Source organism: Ictidomys tridecemlineatus, chromosome 2, assembly GCF_052094955.1.
Source record: "Ictidomys tridecemlineatus isolate mIctTri1 chromosome 2, mIctTri1.hap1, whole genome shotgun sequence".
NCBI lineage: Eukaryota > Metazoa > Chordata > Mammalia > Rodentia > Sciuridae > Ictidomys > Ictidomys tridecemlineatus.
This window is the reverse complement of record NC_135478.1, coordinates 107074473-107091849: the sequence shown is the minus strand read 5'-3', so window position 1 is coordinate 107091849 and position 17377 is coordinate 107074473. Positions and strand designations below refer to the sequence as shown.

At 60.1% G+C, this 17377-nt stretch overlaps 1 protein-coding gene across 24 annotated transcripts in view; it reads right to left on the bottom strand.

Moving 5' to 3' along the window:
• Positions 1–17377, bottom strand: part of Fbrsl1 (fibrosin like 1) — a 61558-nt gene that overhangs the window by 33603 nt on the left and 10578 nt on the right. For 23 of the 24 annotated variants that reach the window (XM_078039454.1, XM_078039462.1, XM_078039448.1 and 20 more), the window contains exon 2: positions 13319–13522. In XM_078039454.1, coding sequence (XP_077895580.1) covers positions 13319–13522 — 204 coding nt within the window. Of the gene's footprint in view, positions 1–9797; positions 12536–13318; positions 13523–17377 lie in introns of those variants that run through there. The other variant, XM_040292094.2, reaches the window with a different exon arrangement.

Sequence of the window (17377 nt, the reverse complement as noted above, 5' to 3'; positions counted from 1 at the left end):
TTCAGAGTTCCTACGTTCTAGGCAGAAACTAAGACAGATGTGTCCCCACCCTAAGCCTACGAAGGAACACCTCCAGTAACTATAAAGGACGGCGTGGCTAGGAACAGTGGCTCAGGAGGCTGAGGCAGGAGGACCTGAGTTCAAGGCCAGCCTGGGCAATTAGTGAGATGCTGTTCCAAAATAAAAACTATGAAAAGGGCTGGGGATGCGGCTGTCAGAGGGCTCAATCCCCAGTGGCAGGGGCTGAGCACACAGTGCTGAGGGACAAGAACAGCGGAAGGAGGGTCCAGAAGGGCTGTTCCCCAAGGCCTGTGGCTGGCCGGGCTGGGCTCTGCTCACCACATTCTTCTGACACACGGTCATCATGACAGACCACTGCTGGTCCAGGAGAGAGGTTCCAGGGCAGCGGCTGGGTCCACACACTTGAGGACAAAGCCGGCCAGGTCTGCTGGCCACTGGGCAGAGACCTCAGCAACCCAGGAGGTCTGGATGTGGACAGGACATGGCCTCAGACACAGCCTCAGCACTGGACAGCTGGCCCCTTCCGCCCAGCAGAGGGGCTCTCCCTCAGGACCCACCCTCAGTCAGGCGAGGGAGGCCTTCCCTACCAGATGGGGCACTAAGCTCCTGCTGCTCTGCACATGGGGGAGCCCCGGCCTCTGTCATCCCTCTGGGGTTTCTGAGCCCCTTCCCAGGCCTCAGATCCCTGCCAGTTCTGTGGCCCTGCCCAGGTGGGGCCTTAAGCTTGGCCTCATCCAGCCCCACACAGGGAAGGAGGGACCTGCAGGGAGCCTGACCTCAGCCTTGTGCCCACCCTGGCTCTGGCACGGCAAGCTCTGACTCAGCCCTGCTCCCCACCCTGAGGCGGTGACCAGGTGGGGCCCTCAACGGGGCCTCCCAGCCCTCCGCAGGGGTCTGAGGGCCCTGGACCTGGGAACCTCTGTGTGTGAAGGGCCACGATGTCTGCAGCTTCTCTGGAGGTTCAGAGGGAACGAGTGGGCAGCGAGGGCAGAGGGGCGGGAAGGGCCAGGCGCAGCGCCCACGAGCCTGGGAACCTATTTCTGCAGGTCTGCATTACTCTGTCCACCTCAGTTGTGCTCAGGCTGCTCCCAGGCTGGCAGCATGCACCCTGGGTCCCTGCTGGCCAGCACTGGAGCTCCAGGAGCCCAGCCCTGAGCCTTCATGAGGTCTAGGGTGCCCGGCCTGGCAGGGCCCGCAGGAGCAGCCCCTGGCTTGGGTATGCAGGTGTGTGGGAAGTTGGGGAGGCGTGGAAGGGTACTGGGGGAGCATGGAGGGAGTGAGGGGCACACCAGGGACTCTAGACAGACTGGCCAGCACTGCTCCATGGCCTCCACTCCTGCCCAGTGACACCAACATGCCTCCCTGTGACGCCCTAGCCCCCAGCCACATCCCAGCCCAGAGCTCACGGGGCAGTGGAGGCCCAGGCTGTGTCCTACTGCCCCTGTGGCCGCAGGCAGTGCAGCACGTGGAGGCACAGGAAACCTAGCAGGCCAGTGGGGACCTGCACCAAATCTGCTGGTGTCATTCATCTGAACTCGCTGCCAGCCAGGGCAACAGGGTGTGCCTCAGGGCAACCCACATACATGGCCCCCAGACCCAGCCAGGGCCTCAGTGGACACCTTTGGGCTTGGGGAGGAGGCCGTGCCAGACCCCACCAGCTCCTGGGATGGGAGGGGCGCTGACTCTCCCCTGGCAGGACCAGGGCCAGGCCCACGCTGTGTGGTATGAGCCAGCCTGGCGGGAGGGGCTGCAGGGGCACCTGCCTTTGCTATGTGAGCCCAGCCAGGCAGTTCAGCACACGCAGACTTCCTGAACACTCCAGGCAGGCTGGGAGACAGCCCTCTTCAAGAGCAGAGTGGAGGCTTCTGCAGCAGAGGCCTTTCCTGGCCCTTCCCGGTCCCCAGCTCAGGCTGCTCTTGAGGAAGCATCTGCCCATTGGCCTGAGTTCTCCCTCCCCAGTCAGGAAAGAGGGTTCTACTCAGGCGGCTGGGGCCCTGTGCAGCTGGGCTGCCCAGGACTGGGGCCTCGAGAAACCCTGCTGCTCAGAAGGGCACAGGAGGGAGGGCTCAGCAGCGACCCTAGAACAGGCAGAAGTCACAAGCCCCCAACACACAGATGAGCACACACAGGGACGTGTCCTGCCATGTGTGTGCCCAGGGAGCCCACAAAGATTGTGAACGTCACTGACTCAGCCTTTACGCTCTGGTGTGCCCTGCAGTGGGAACACGTTCCAACAGCCCCCAGAGCCCCTTGTGCAGATGGAGCAGAAACACACTACAGTGCAGTGTGCCACCTGCACAGCTGTGCCTGACAGCCCTGGTGAGATCACCCAGGAGACACTCAGGCTCCAGTAGAAGGAGCCGGCAAGTGGCCCACCCAGTCTGCACTTGCAGGCCTGGGAGCAGGGGTGGGGCAGCCTGCCCCTAGTGTTGAGGGTGAGGGTGGGGCTGCCCGGCTGCTGGGCTGGGCCTCTGTCCAAGCAGGAAACAGGAACCTGTTGAGCCAAGGCAGAGAAGACTCACCAGCTGCTCTACTGTGGGCACTGGTTGCAAGCTGCACCCCTCCCCAGCTGCTCCTGGGGACTACTCCTGGGGATGCAGCCCTGCCCCCACATGCTGGGGCACTTGGCTCTCAGCCCTGCTGCAGGCAGCCTGCTCCAGGGCCCTCCAGGGATCTGACCCCTGGAGTCACAGCCTGGGGACCTGCCCAAGCTCCCAGTGACCCTGAGGTCAGTGTGCCCACGCAGGGTACTGAGTCCCTGGAGAGGGCACACTCAGTGCAGGTGATGCTGGCCCAGGTGGCCCTTGCCCCCATCTGGTCACAGGTCCTCTGAGGACCCCCACCTGTGTCCTCCCAGGGCTGCTGTCCAGCTGTGGAAGGCCCCAGGCGTGGCTGCAAGCCCCACTGTGCTGGGCCCTGTCCATGGTCCTCTCCACACATGCCCACAGTCCCTCCGGCCTGGAGAGTGCAGTGCTCACTCTGCTCAAGCCTGCCCTGTGTGGGGCCAGCCTCAGTGTGCCCATCCAGGAAGGGGCCTGCTGGCAACCCACTTGACACTCGCAGTGCCCACACACTGCACATAGTGCTGGGGTGGAGACTGTTTCTGTAGGGACGGGGCAGCACATGTTCCCTGGGGAGGGCCAGAGGAGGCAAGCCCAGCCCCAGAAGGGACTGGGCACCTCTGGGGCTGCCCAGGGGACCCAACCACCCCACCACTCCACAGACTGCCTTGCAGCCATGGGGTGCTCCTGCACATGGCCCAGTCGGCTGGGGTTGGGCTGAGGGGTGTGGTATCACCTTGGCATGGAGGCCCACCCACTGCTTCAGGCCACATCCTGGGCTTAGCACACCCTGCTGAGGGGAGGCAGCACCTCCTAGCCCTGGTGCCAGCAAAGGTCCCTCCCACTGGCCCACAGCTTCTCAGGTCAGCACAGGGTACCAGTTCCAGAAGCCCTCCTGGACTGCACGCATTCCCAGGTCCTTCTGGAGGGAAGTGGGACTGGGCCAATCTGACCCTGCATCCTCAGGCAGGTGCTGGCAGCACAGTGGCCAGCCTGTGGTGCTGAGGGAGGTGTGGGAGCCCAGGGGCGGGGGTGGCCTAGTATGCCAAGGTCTGGTCATGGGGGTGTGCCCTGCAGGAACCATGGGACCCTTCCTGTCCGTCCTCACTTCCTGCCACCACAAGGTGAGCAGTCTTCCTCTGCTGGGATGTACTGTGCTGCCACAGGCCAAAGCCACAGAGTCAAGGGACACGGACTGAAACCTGTCCCCCTTAGCTGACCATCTTAGGGACTTTGCCACAGCTGCACGAAGCTCACAGACTGCTTAATGGCGTCCCTCTTAACAGCAGCCTGCCAGAGCCCAGCAGGCAGAGCCGCCAGCCTGGCACAGAGAAGAGGGTCTTGGTGGTGTCTGGAGACAGCCAGGGGTCCTCAGAGAGTGCCGAGTCAGGATGTGAGCTGCTGTTCCTGAGAAGCACCCCCTGCAGCTTCCCCACCTCTGCTGGGATTCCGAGGGGTAGGGAGATGGGGGCAGACGGTAGTGCAGATGGGCAGTGTGTGGACAGGTGGGGGTACGGATGAGTGGGTGAGTGAACAGGTGGATAAGTAGACAGATGGGTGGACAGGCAGGTGAGTGGAAAGATGAGTGGTTAGGTAGATGTCTGGACATGTGGATAGGTGGATGAGTAGACAGGTGAGTATGTGGACAGGTAACGAGTGGTCAGTGGATATGTGGACAGGCAGGTGAGTGGATGGGTGGGTGAGTGGATGGGTATATGTGTGGACAGGTGAGTGGGTAGATAGGGGGATGGATGGATGAGTGGACAGGTGGGTGATTGGTAGGTGGATGGGTGGTATGTGGACAGGTGGATAGACGGATAAGTGGACAGACAGATAAGTGGACAGGTGGGTGAGTGAACGGACAGATGCATAGAAACAGGGATGGGCAGATGAGTGGATGCATGCATATGTGAACGGGTGGAGGGGTGGATGAGCAGATGAGTGGACAGGTGGATGGAGATGGACAGTACATGACACGAGGAATTCTATCATAGGGGACATGTCCCTGGCAAACTCTGGTGGCACAGCCGTGTGTGAGCATGAGAATGTGTCTGCAGTGCTGTGTCTGGGGAGGATGGGAGGCAGCTGTCATGTCTCACCCACAGAGCAACGTTTGGACTCAGGCTGGTACATGCCACCAGCCTGGAGCAGGATCTCTGGGCCCTGTCTGGGCCCATCATGTCCTGGGTCTACTGGGCTGTGTCTTGCTTGGGTAGTATTCCCCTCTACCTGATGGACTGATGATCTGTCTAAGCCACCACCACCTCCCTCCTGAATGGCCACAATAGCTCCCAAATGCAAAGCAGCCTCTTGGGCTGTCCTGGCGTTCCCTGCAGGTGCCAGTCAGTAGGCACCTCTGCCTTGCTAAAGCGCATGGGCTACCCTCTGCGAGGCCCCTCAGCCTTGCCGGCCCCACACTTGCTTGCTCAGAGTGCCCTGCCCAGCAGCCATCACGTGCAGCTATCCTCTGTCCTGCTGTCTGTCTTCCCAGTTAGAATTTGGCACCCAGAGCCTAGAACAGACTGATAAAGAAGCTTCAAGTGGCGAGCTAAGGGAATACTGTCCAGGTTGGCCCGGCTGTGGTGAGGAGGGTGCCATGCCCACGCAGCCTCACTCTTCAGAGGCTGCAGGGAGCAGGGGAGGCCTGGCACCTACAGGCCCAGGTGCTACCCCACCCTCAGGGCCATCTGTCCCTGGACTGACTCAGGTCCTGTGGGGCTGTCGGGGGGAGCTCCAGCACAATCAAGCCAGCCTGCTGCTCACCACAATGGCCAGCCTAGGCCTCAGCATCAGAGCCTCTGTGCAGTATGAGGCACCTGTGTCAGCCAACAAGGACAGAGACAAGCCCCTGGGGTCCAGGCCTCAAAGCCAGGCGGTGCCAGAGGAAGGAGTTACAGAGTCCGTGTGACAGTGGCCACACACACAGCATCTTCCACCTGTCATCTCAACAACCCGAAGACAAACATGCTGTTATGAATATGCCACTTCACAGGTGAGGGGACTGAGGCCCAGGGCCCCGTCAAGTGCAGAGCCCAGGCTGCATGCTGGGCAGCGCCAGCACTCCAGAGACCGGCCACCCCAGCTCATGGTGGGCTGGGGGCGGCAGGACTTAGATAGTGTTTTCCAGGCAGGGGACAGCACAAGGCTGAGGGCCCACCCTCTTCTTAGCACCTGAGGCACATGAAGCCGCAGGTAGGCAGGGCAGGAGGGTGCTGCAGACTGGCTTCCCAGAGGGTAGGCACCCTATCCTCGTGATGGGCACTGCCCAGGGCCAGCTAAGGGCCACATGGGCCTGGTCACAATCCTCTTGACACCAGAGGAAGGGCCCTTGTGACCCAACATCACAGTTGGGGAAACCGAGGACCAGCCCAGGGCTACAGAACCAGTTCCCTGGAGGCACACTGTCCAGGAGCAGCAGCAGGCACTTGAGGCCAGGCTCCACCTGCCCCGACCAAGGGCCTTCAGCAAGCAGAACCCCAGCACAGGCAGCCATGCAGCAGAAGGACAGCTGAGCAGGAGTTGCATGGCCAGGCCCGGGTGGGGGGGATCCTGGAAGGGAAACCAGAAAGGCGCAGAGTCCACAGGCAGACCTGGCATATCCAGGAGGCTAGACTTCACCTGAGAGTAGTGGGAGCCTTCCAGAAAGCCTTTCACAGGGCAGTGCCTGCTCAGGTGGGCTGCTGGGAGGACCCCAGGGCCTGCAGACAGGCTGGCAGTGGAAGCAGTCTGCAGGTCCGAGGGCTCGAAACCACACAGGTTGTCTGGGCTTGGATCTTGGAGCAGCCGAGAGCTCAGAGTTAACCCTGGGAAAGTCCCCAGGCGGCCTGGGTTGTGGTGGGGCTTAACGAGTTGTCACCAACTCGTTAATGTCCAGCGCAACTCGTGATGTCCAGAGCAAACGGGCCAAGAACACCTCAGGAGGCCTTGTTCAGGTCACCCGTTTGTGGAGGAGCTTGTCTGGTCAATGTCTCTGACATCATATCGAATGTCCATCTGTGTTCCTTTTTCTTGGGTAACCTATAGGGATTTTTCAAGTTTGCTGACATTTTCAAAGATGTCACTCTGGCTTTATTCTTTTTCTTTGGTACTGGGGACTAACCTAAGGCCTCCCACATGCTTCGCACACACTCTACCACTGAGCTGCACTGCCAGCCCTGATTTTCTGAGGCAGGATCTCTTGAAGCTACCCAGGCGGGTCTGGACTTTGGCATGCTCATGTCTTGGCTTCCTGAGTTCCTGGGATCAGAAGTGTGTGCCACTGTGTCAGATTTTGCTGGACTCTGGAAGTGGAACCTCAGGCTCTGACTTCACACCTCTCCTGACATCAATGGCACTTAAAATGTTTCTCTCTGAGCACTACCCTGCTGTGTTCCTCACACTTGGGTGTCCTGTTCATTACACTTCAGTGAAGTCCAGTTATGGAGACTTATAAAGAGAAAGCAGAACTCTGCTCACTGTGTGGGCACGAAAAGTGGAAGTGATGTCCAGCTGCTGGCCGAATCACCTGGGCAGGTCTGAGTTTCGTCCACTGAGACAGGGAGGGAGATTTAGAAACAGGTGTGCTCTGGTTTGTTACTGCTGGGGCCTGGGGCCTGGCTAGGCAAGGCCACACTGGGCTCTGAGCACAGCGGACCTCCCCACTGGCCAGGAAGCAGCAGGCATGGAGAACCACTTGGGGCCTCATGCCCTTCTGATAGCTGTGGCTCTGAGACACATGGAGTGGAGCCAAGGTCATACCTATATGCCAGTTTCCCAGGACTCAAGACAAAAGAAAGAAAAATGAAAGAATGTAAAACATCTCACTGCTAATTTTCATGCTGATAATGTGTTAAAATTTACTGTTCCAAGTACACAGTTGAAGACATTATCAAAGCCGCCTGACAGCATCCCCTTTCAATGTGGCTTCCAGAACATTTAAGACCCATGGACAGCCCTGCTGAGCAATCTCGGGGCTTCCCAGGCTGGTGGCCCTGGCCACAGCCCATGTGCCTGTTCCTGTCCACGTACCATCCCAGGAGCGGCTCCTTGCCAGACCCTGGCCCAGGACAGGTGTGGTTGGACACGGAAAGTGGTTCCCTGTCACTACAGCATCTGGCTGGGGGTGGAAGGCCAGTAGCCTTTCTGCCTGGCCAGTTTTGGCCCAGCCCCAATGGTCTGGTGGCTAAGCTCTGCCATTGTGGCCTGGGGTTCTGGCCACCTTGGGTCTCAGGCCAGGCCCTGATGCCTGCTCAGATCCCCAGGCTCTCGCCTCACTCAGAAGGCCCTGTGCTCCAGGCCCAGGCCTCTGGCCCTCACGCTTCCTCAGGCACCCAGGCTGGTCCTGCCACCTGGATTTCGTGCTGTCTCCTCCACTCTCACCCCTCACTAGCCACCCCCCACCCTCCACACCCCACGCCAAAGCACTTCCCTGGCGCACTGTAGGATGGAATCAGGGAGGTGACGTGCAGCTGGAGGAGGATGTGTGGGGCCGACTCTGCCTGAAGACTCCCTGAGGCTCCTGAGAGTCACCTGGAGTTGGGGCCAGCCAGGGTGTCTGCGCTCAGGAGCGGCACAGGCCCACGTGGGCACAAGACTTCTTCAGGGCAGGAAGGGGCTCTGCCACCTACACAATTGGCTGTCCCTCCCTGGGTGCCTTGCCACTTGTGTACTGATGTGGCCCGTGTGGACCAGTCTGAGGCCCCTACACAGGGCCTGCCTTGCCTCTTAGGGAGACAGAGAACCACTCCAGTCGTTTTCTGGGAACCCATCCTAGACACCTCCCACAACAAACTGCAAGGCTCGCTGTCCTGTCAAGGACTCCACTGGCCTCCCCAACCCACACCCTTCCCCACAGCACCTCTTCTGGGGCAGGGAGGGCCACACCGCATTTCCCTATGCTGGGTGACTAATGCTGATGGCCACTAAGACCCTGTGCCCAGTCTCCCCTTTCTGGAGGGCTTTCAGTTAGTTTAGATGCCCACTGATGCCCCAGACTCACTCCATCCACAACCTTCAGGGTAAGCCATGCCCACTGCCTTTGTAGCCCACAGTACCAAGACCCCCAAAGCCACAGAACCAGCTCCACTCACCTAAGGCCACACCCAGCTGCAGGACAAGCAGCCCTGCACAGCTGTGTCCTCCCTCGGTCAGCAAGATGGGTCCTGGAAACTAGAATCTGCCACCAACACTTTGAAATTGCCAAATCTACAGAAAACTTGGTCTCCAGCTGCCCAGAAATGCCAGACCCAGTGGCGTGGAACCTGTGTGCTCAAGGACAGTGGTAGCAGTCACTCCCTAAGGCCACACACATGTGGCATGGCCCCTGGGTGGCAGCTGGGCCCTCCCTGTGGTGGCAGTCTGGACCTGAGGCTTCTATTGAAGCTGGAGGTCAGGCCCAGGCTTTGTGAGTCCTCTGGGTTCAAGGGGAGCCCAGGTGCTCCCTCAGTGAGTGTCCACTGACTGCCAGCTCTGCTGGTGCGACCTCCATCCTCTCCCTGCAGTGCTACTGGCCCAGCTAGGCCCCGAGGGTGCAGTGGCGCCTCCCTTGCCTGCAGGCAGGACAAGGCTCAGACACACACACACACACACACACACACACACACACTCTGACCCCTCTAGCCCCATGTCCTCACAGTAGAGTGACGAGCTGTGGGTTTTCTGAGGGGAAGGTAGTCCAAACTAGTACTCCCTTAGCACATGATGTCAGGGGACACCAGGAGGCATTTCAGGTATCTGAGGGCAGTGGAAGGTGCCAGGGCAACTTTGCAGGTGATTATACCAAGAGAGAAATTCTCCCTGGCCTACCATGAAATGTGCAGAGTCCAGCTTAGGCTTGTCCCAGCCATGGGCCAGGGCTGGAACCCTGGGTTCCCTGCCCCCTAGGGAATGCAGAAGCCCTTAGGCAGACACAAGTGGGCAAAGCACCACAGGCTGCTCCCCCTGGATCCTGACCCCCCCCCAAAGCACTGGCCATGTGAGGGCAGCTTCAGAGGACCCTCGATTCTGCCCTGATGGGATTCCCCTACTCCCTAGCCTAGATGGCTCCTCACCCTGCTCATGACCAGGGCACCACAGCACCCACAAGGGGACACAGCCAGGGCAACCCCTCCTTGGCCAGGCCTGACAGGTGTGCTCCCGTTGGGGACTTCATGGGTAGAGAGCAAGTCCAGATGTGAAAAGAGCACGCGTGGGGATCAGACACACGCTCATCTGTTTAAATTACAAACACGAATGCTGTTATAAAAAATAATAGCATGGTACTTTTATTTTCTTTAATCAGAAAAATAAGTCTGGAATTCCAGGGTGGAAGCCCTAGGTAAGCACCAGGAAGGGGGCCTGCCCAGGCAGGTGGGGCTCAGAGCCACCTTGGCTGGCGAGGTGGCTGCAGCCCTGGAAGGACCCAGCAAGCAGCTAGGGTCCTCCTGAGCAAGGGAAAGGCTCGGCATTGGTGGAAGGCCTGGCCTGGAACAAGGGGATCCTTGTTCCCTCCTCCTCACAGATGGGGCTGGTATACAAGGTGGCTGTGCACCAGGTGACTCCAGCCCACTCTTGGCTCAGGGGACCAGTAGGCTGGCCACAGCTAGCTCCCTGGGCTCCCCAAGGCCTGGGACAGGCAGGGCCCAGGCTCCTCCCTCCTGGGACACAAGCTCCCTCATGGGGCTCATTCTCCCCTGGGACTCCAGGAGACCTGAGTGCAGAGCTGCCGTGAGACGGGGGTTAGAGGCCTAGGGTCAGGGGCCAGGGGACCCATAGGAGGGGCGGGGTCCACAGATAGCCCTGTAGTGTGAGATCTGTCAACTGGGGCAGCCAGCAGCTGACAGAATGCTGCTGGGGTAGAGCAAGACGGGCCCAGAGAGTGGGTTCTCCACCTGCCCTGGACACTGCAGCTCTCCCTGGAGACCCAAGTGGCCCCTTAGCAATGCCCCCACTTGAGTGGAGGTAGAACCCTGAGGAATGGGGTGGCATCCCCTGGGTCTCAGCCCCTGTGTGTCCTTCCTGCAGCTTAGGACCCTCAAGTGAACACTAGCATCACCTGATTGCCAAAGGAGGGGGCTGGGCCCCAAAACTTGGCCACCCACATCTTGACCAATTCATCACTAGGAATTTCTGCCTGGGGGCAGGGAATGCACACTGGCCGGACAGGGCGGGCCCCATGGGAGCAAGCCTGTGGCTGGCACCCCATCACACACGCCCAGACACACAGAGCACACACAAGCCTACCTGCACACCACACGCAAGCACACATGCACATCTCGCACAGCTGCACACGTGATGGAGACTCAGAGATGTAAAGATGGTGTTGGCAATTTAGAGGCACAGGGAGAAAGGCTGAGGGACCAGCAGGCTCCAAGCCCTCAGGAGGCTGTGTGCCTCCCCCCAGGGCACGCACATCACAGAGCAGCACACACGTGGGGGGTCACCACGACACCAGGAGGCCTTGACACCAGCAGGGGAGGGTGCGATGAAGTGATGTAAAAGGCCAGGTCTCCTCTCTCCTGCTGCGATGGCCTTGCTTGACCTGATCATGGCATAGCAGGGCTCCTCCTGCCTCTGGCTGAGCCTCCGTTTCCAACAGTAGTCAGCCAGGCCTGTCTGGAAAAGGCCTCAGGCCAGTCCGGCACAGCATCCAGGCCTGCTAGGCCCCACCAGGGCAGCCACAGGGTGACTGGAAAATTCATCCAGGGAGCTACTTGGCATCAGGCTCCAGGGCTCACAGAGGGGGCCTGGCGGGCCACTCCTGGGGCACAGGACCGGGTCCACCGTGACCTTGGAGGCCGGCAGGGATGGCCCAGAGCCAGGGGTGAAGGCTGGGGCTGACGGGCTGGCACTAGATCCAGCAGGGACCGCCGTGGCTGACAGAGGGGCCCCAGGAGAGGTCGACGGGGTGGGCCTGGTGTCCCCAGCAGTGAAGGACGAGTGGGAACAGGAAGCAAGGGTTGGGGTTTGCAGGGCTGGCTTGGACCGAGAAGTGACCGCAGGGGCCGGCAGGGTTTCTCTGGGCCCATGAGTGGTCGCTGGGGAGGGTGGGGCTGTTCTGGGCCCATGAGTGGCCGCTTCTGTTGGCATGGCTGTCCAGGGCCCAGCAGGGAAGGTTTAGGAGGCCCAGTTGGCTCTGCAGATTTGACTAATTGCTGGGGCTGTCTGAGGCCCAGAAGAGACCGCCGGGGGCGGTCAGGCTGGCCCAGGAGGGACCTTCGGGGCTGGCTGCGCTGACATGGGGCTAGGAGTGCCCGCCGGGGGCAGCAGCACCGACATGAGAAGGAGCTGCTGGGCCGGCGGCGTGGGATGAGGAGTGAACGTGGGGGCTGGCACCGCTGGCATTGTCCTGAGGCAGCCCTATGGGGCTGGCCATGGAGACATGGGGTGGACCATGACCGCAGAGGCCGGCAGCAGTGCCGGTTCAGCAGGGACCACAGAGGTCGACAGAGGTGACAAGGGTTCAGCAGGGCTTGCCGGGGTCGGCAGAGGTGACATGGGGTCAACAGGGTCCGCCGTGGCAAACAACGGTGCCACGGGGCTAGGGGAGACCGCAATGGCCGACAGCGGTGCCATGGGACCAGGAGGGAACGCAGGCGCCGGCAGCGCTGCCTGGGGCCTGGCAGTGCCCAATGAGGCCTGTAGGGCTGAGCCAGGCGTGACCGCTGGGACTGGCAGAGCTGATCTGGGGCTGGAAGCAGCCGCTGAGGTTGGCGGTGCTGACCGGGGCCCAGAAGTGACCGTCGGGGCTGGGAGGGCTGTCTCAGGCCCAGAAGTGACCGCTGGGGCCAGCTGCGCTGGCCTGGGGGTGGCCGCTGGGGTGGGCAGGGCTGCCCAGGGTCCGGGGATGCCCGACGGGGCTGGCAGCGCTGACACGGGGCTGGGGGGGGCCCCTGGGGCTGGTCGGGCTGGCTGGGCTGGAGCTGCTGCTGGTGCTGGGCCGGGCCGTTCTGGTGCCAGGGGCTAGCTGGGAGCGGCCCCCCTTCTGGGGAGCACACCTGCATGGAAGAAAGAGCATGTGTCCACCTGGGCAGGTGTGCCTGCGGACCCCCCCATCCAGCCCAGGCCCCTGAGGCATGCTGTTCTCTCTCCAGAGCCCAACTCCCAAAGGAACTCAGGCGGAGCCCAAAACACTGAGAAGGCGCAGACCCAAGGACCCCGGGAGGGTGCAACTGCAGCTGAGCCAGGACGGAGGGCAGACCCACACATAGGGCAGCCCCAGCCAGCATCCACCTGCTTTGACAGGCCCTTCCCCAGCCAGGCAGGAAGGCCTTGGAGGTGGTGGCCCAGTCTCCTGGTCATTCCTCTACCTAGACCACCTGCCACAGTCCTGTAGCTGAGCACTCCCTGCCCCCGTGCCACAGTCTGGCAGATGGTGCTACCTGTGTAGAACACTCAGCACTAAGCCTGGTCCCCATGTTCGTTACAGACACGCTGGACACCCCTGGATACCCGTAGTCGGCGGAACCTGACAGACGCAGCGGGAAACGGGGCCGGCCTATCAGCTTGGCACTGTCATCCACCCGGCCAGCACACACCCTCCCCACGGCCTCTCAGCAGCAGGGGCCTGGGCAAGTCCCTGCACCTCTATGAACCAGGAGCCCAGCTCCTTTATCTCTGCCAGTGCCCCCTCCACATGTGCCCCACACCCTGAGCCCAACAACGATGGAGTGCGTTGCCAGGCATGCCCAGGTGCCGACGGGTGGTGTCCAGGTGCTGGTGTGGCCTGGGGACAGACCTGGCTGCAGAGTTCCTGAGGTAGGGAGGGACCAGGTATTCACCTGCTTAGAGGGTTGCAAGGGGACCTTCCTGGCCCCTCCTTCACAGCTGGGCTCCAAGTCCTGCCCAGGGCTGTCCGCCTCCAGGGGTTGTCTGTTCTCACTGGGCTCTGCAGATGGACAGGTTTCTGAGTCCCGGGGCTTTTTGAAGAGGCGACGTTGTTCCCATTTCTCCTTCCGCTCCTGTGGCTTCAGGGCCATATCCTTCTGCAGGGAGAGGAAGGGAAAACCTGTCAATTGGTTGGAAATTCCCACGGGGCCATGTCACTGAGGCCTGAGCCCCTGGCTTTTGACAGTACATACCTGGAGGTGGTGCCCCTTGAGTAGGTGCCCAGGCTGGGGTCACACCTCAGGGAGGGAGCCTCCATCCTGAAGAGGCAACCTCTGAGGGAGATGGCTGTGCAGTGCCTCATGACTCGGGGGTGGCTGTGCAAGTTCCCCAGGTCCCAGCAGTGGGACACAGGCCAAACTCTAGCCTAGAGTACAAGATGGGGCGCTGCCTTCCTTCCGGGCTGCCCTTCAGAGGCCACTGAGACCAGAGGTGCTTAACACCACACAGCAGCCTTCCCAGTCACACTCCACAGGAGGTGCTGCCCAGGTGACACCCAGGCCCCACAGCAAACACCCCCCAGATGACACTGTGTAGCTGTGATCTGGATAGAGACCCTAGCCACCGTCACCCTTTGGGTTGAAGGACCCAGGAGTTGCTAGGTGCCTCATAAGCAGCTGTCTGGAAATCTCCTGAGTCCCAGCTGGTCTGTACCTTGTGCAGCCTCGAGTCTGCACCACCCTGCCCTGCTACAGCACTGGTACTTCTGGCTCGGGGTGCTAGCTTCCACACTGGGTACCCAGCAGCGATCAGCACCTCATGCTAGCCTGCAGCCAGGCATGCAGGGGAAGCGGAGATGCACATGCAGTGTAAGCTGCAGGAGGCAGCAGCCAGGGAGTAGAGCCCACAGAGGGACAGATCCCTCCCAGAGGAGGAGTAGACACAGAGCCAGAAGGGCATGCAGCAGGGCTGGCAGGCTTTTCAAGGCTGAGCTTCCTGCCCAGCCTGACTTCCCAGGACAGCCACAGCCAGTGCCAGGCGGGAGGATTTGCTGCTGCACAACAGCACTTCCTACAGCATGCCCTAAAATCTCCAGGGCACCTGAGTGCCATCCTGCACACATGGCTCTGGGATCTGACACATGGGCCTGGTCTATGTGTCTGCTCTCTCCAGACCACACATGGCCACAGGGCTTTGCTGTCACTGTCTGCTCCCAGCTGGGTCTGGTGAGGGCTGCCTGTGCTTGGGGACTGAGATTCACGGACACTCCCCTGCGTACCTTGTGTATGATCAAAAACCTGAGCAAATCCAGGGGCCAAACTGAAAGCACTGCAAAACACCTGCTCCGAGGACCCCGCCAGGCTAGGACTGGTTTCCAAACAAGCCGCAAGACAGGAGTGAGCAGATGGGAAATCAGCGTGGAGCCATGAGGGTGCAGGACACCCCAGGCCCTGTCATCTTTCCAGCCACCCCACTGTTCACGTGTGGCTGCAAAGATGAACTTGCCAACCACAAAAGGTCTGAATTAGCCACATTTTCCTGTGAACATGGTTTGGCATTTCTTTGTTTCAGAAAAAAAAAAAAAAAAAGGACTGCTACTGGCTCCTCTGCCCATTTCCACTGGTCCTGGGTCTGACCTCATTCCTGTTTTATACTGACCTCCCACCTTGGCTCAGCCACATTCAGAGGACAATAGTCCACCCCAGGTCCTTGCCCCTGGACAAGAGAGATTCCAGATGTCCCTGTGCCCACAGGACTCAGTCACGCTCACCTGAGAGAACAGAGATGAACCCCAAGTGGCACTTGTGGGGACATTCCCAGCCTCAGTTCTGAGGCTCTTCTGGTACAACTGTGAGCAAAGGTGATCCTTTGCCCTATGCACTCACAGGGCATGACAAACGCCCAAACTTGGACAGATAGCGTTGCTGGGGATGAGGAGAGACTTGCTGTTTAGGGCATGAATCTGGCTGGTTTTGGAGTCCCCATAGCAATGCCACCACACTAGTACCTGTCTCCAAGAACCCTGACCACAGGCTGCCCCAGGGCAGGAGCCCTTGCTAGCCCCACACACACCTGGGCCACCAGGAGCACAGATTCCCCTGGGGCTGTGGCCGCCCACAGCAGTGATTCCATATTGACCCTGCAGGGTTGGTGCTATAGCCACCATCCAGGGCCAAGGCAGACAGCAGCAAGCCACCCACAGCCCCCTGCCTTCCCCCACAGGGCTGAGGGATGGCAGACCCTGAGCTAGGAGTCCTACCCACAGTGGTATCCGAGCGATTCCAGGAGGGCATGGATTGCTACACAGGGCTCCAGGGTTCCGTGGGAGGACCTGGAGGGCTCACTAGAGCAGGTCTGGAGCCTCCGTCATGGTGGCAGGTTGGACTTGTGTAAGGGGCTCTGCTAAGCACTCCACGCACAGCTCCACTAGCTCTGATCACCCCAGTAACAGACGAGGACCCCTTGGCAAGGAGATGCCTTCATGACAGTCTGGGATCTGCATCTTAGGCACCACCTGCCACTTAGCCCAACCCTGTGGGACACTAGCTCCTACTATCCCTAAAGTATCAAGAGGCTGCAGCTACTATAGGGTCTCAGGCTACTACTGTTCGGACTGCAAGGAGCCTCTGCAGGGCCTGCACCCCTGTAGTTGTGCCTGTGGCATCTACCTGGGTTAGCATGAGCCCCCTGCACTCAAGCCCACAAAAACAGGACCCTGATGAGGCAACAGGGCCAGGACCCCAACCTCTCTGCTCCTTTCTCCAAGAGGAGCACTGGGCTGGGTGCACCCTATCATGAGTTGTCAATTAGATTTTCCTGTAGTGATTTTATGTGACTGTTTTTTAGTTCCCCTAAATGTTATTATTATGCAGGCACAATAAAATTTCTAATTGCACTCCAGTAAACCAACCGTGGAGAGAGAAGTAATTATAACTCAGCAGACAGACCCACTTCCCTCCACAGGGCAAGGTTGCTTATTACTAGTGTGCCCCTGGCAGCTCATCCACCTACTCCAGCCAGCAGGCACCCACTTGCTCCTGGAAGCACATGGAGCCTCCCCCTTGGTAGGGAGGAAGGCCCATCTGAGACCCAGCTTCCAGCCCCACCTGACCACCATATCGCCCTAGAAGGACTATGCCTGAGACCGAGTGGCTGCACAGAGGCCACAGTCAGGAGGCAGGGACCTTGCTCCAAGACCTCAGGCCTTTGCCTCTGACACTTGCATGGGGTCTGAGTGGGAACAGCCCTCCCCACCTAGCCCTCACCTGGCCCCGCTATAAGCTGGGCACCCGCAGCTCACTTCCCCTATCTAACTACCCATTTCAAGCTGCAGCATCCACACATTCCTTCCTATCTTACATGTTTACTAGTCTCTGAGCTGTAGCTGGCCCCCACCCAAGGTCTCCACTGCCCAGCATGAAAGCCCTGAGAGTAGCCCCCACCACCCTGGCAGGGGATTGTGTCTAATTGTCCCTCTAGCTAAGAAGGTGGGAGCAAAGCTCTTCTACTAGATGGCGCTCCCTTTCCTCAGATCACATTCCCCCAGTGGGCAATGCTCTCTCGTGTCCCGCCAGGTACATCCAGCATCACTCAACTCAGCTGCCTCAATTTCCCTTCATGTTGGCCCTATGTCACATGTACCCAGAGGAATGTCCCCACAGGCTTCACTGACCCCCTTGCCTGCTCCAGAAGCCTCTGGATCATGCCTGGCTGCACTTCCCATCTACCCACCCTAAGACTACCTGCTGGCCCACAGCCTTTGGCACCTGCAGGCTCTCTGGAGCTGGCAAGGCTCCTGAGTGCCCAATGGATAGCGTGGGCTGCCATGTGGAGCAGGAGGCAGGGCTGGCTGCACTGCCACTGTCTAGTGTATAGGAGGGGTGCAGGGCCAGGGCCCCCAGAGGCCCAGCCTGGAGCAGCCATTCCTACAGCATGTCCTGGGCAAACTGCTTTGAGACCCTGCTGCACAGCACACACCAGGGCTCTATGGAACAGGATTTGTCTCTTTAGAC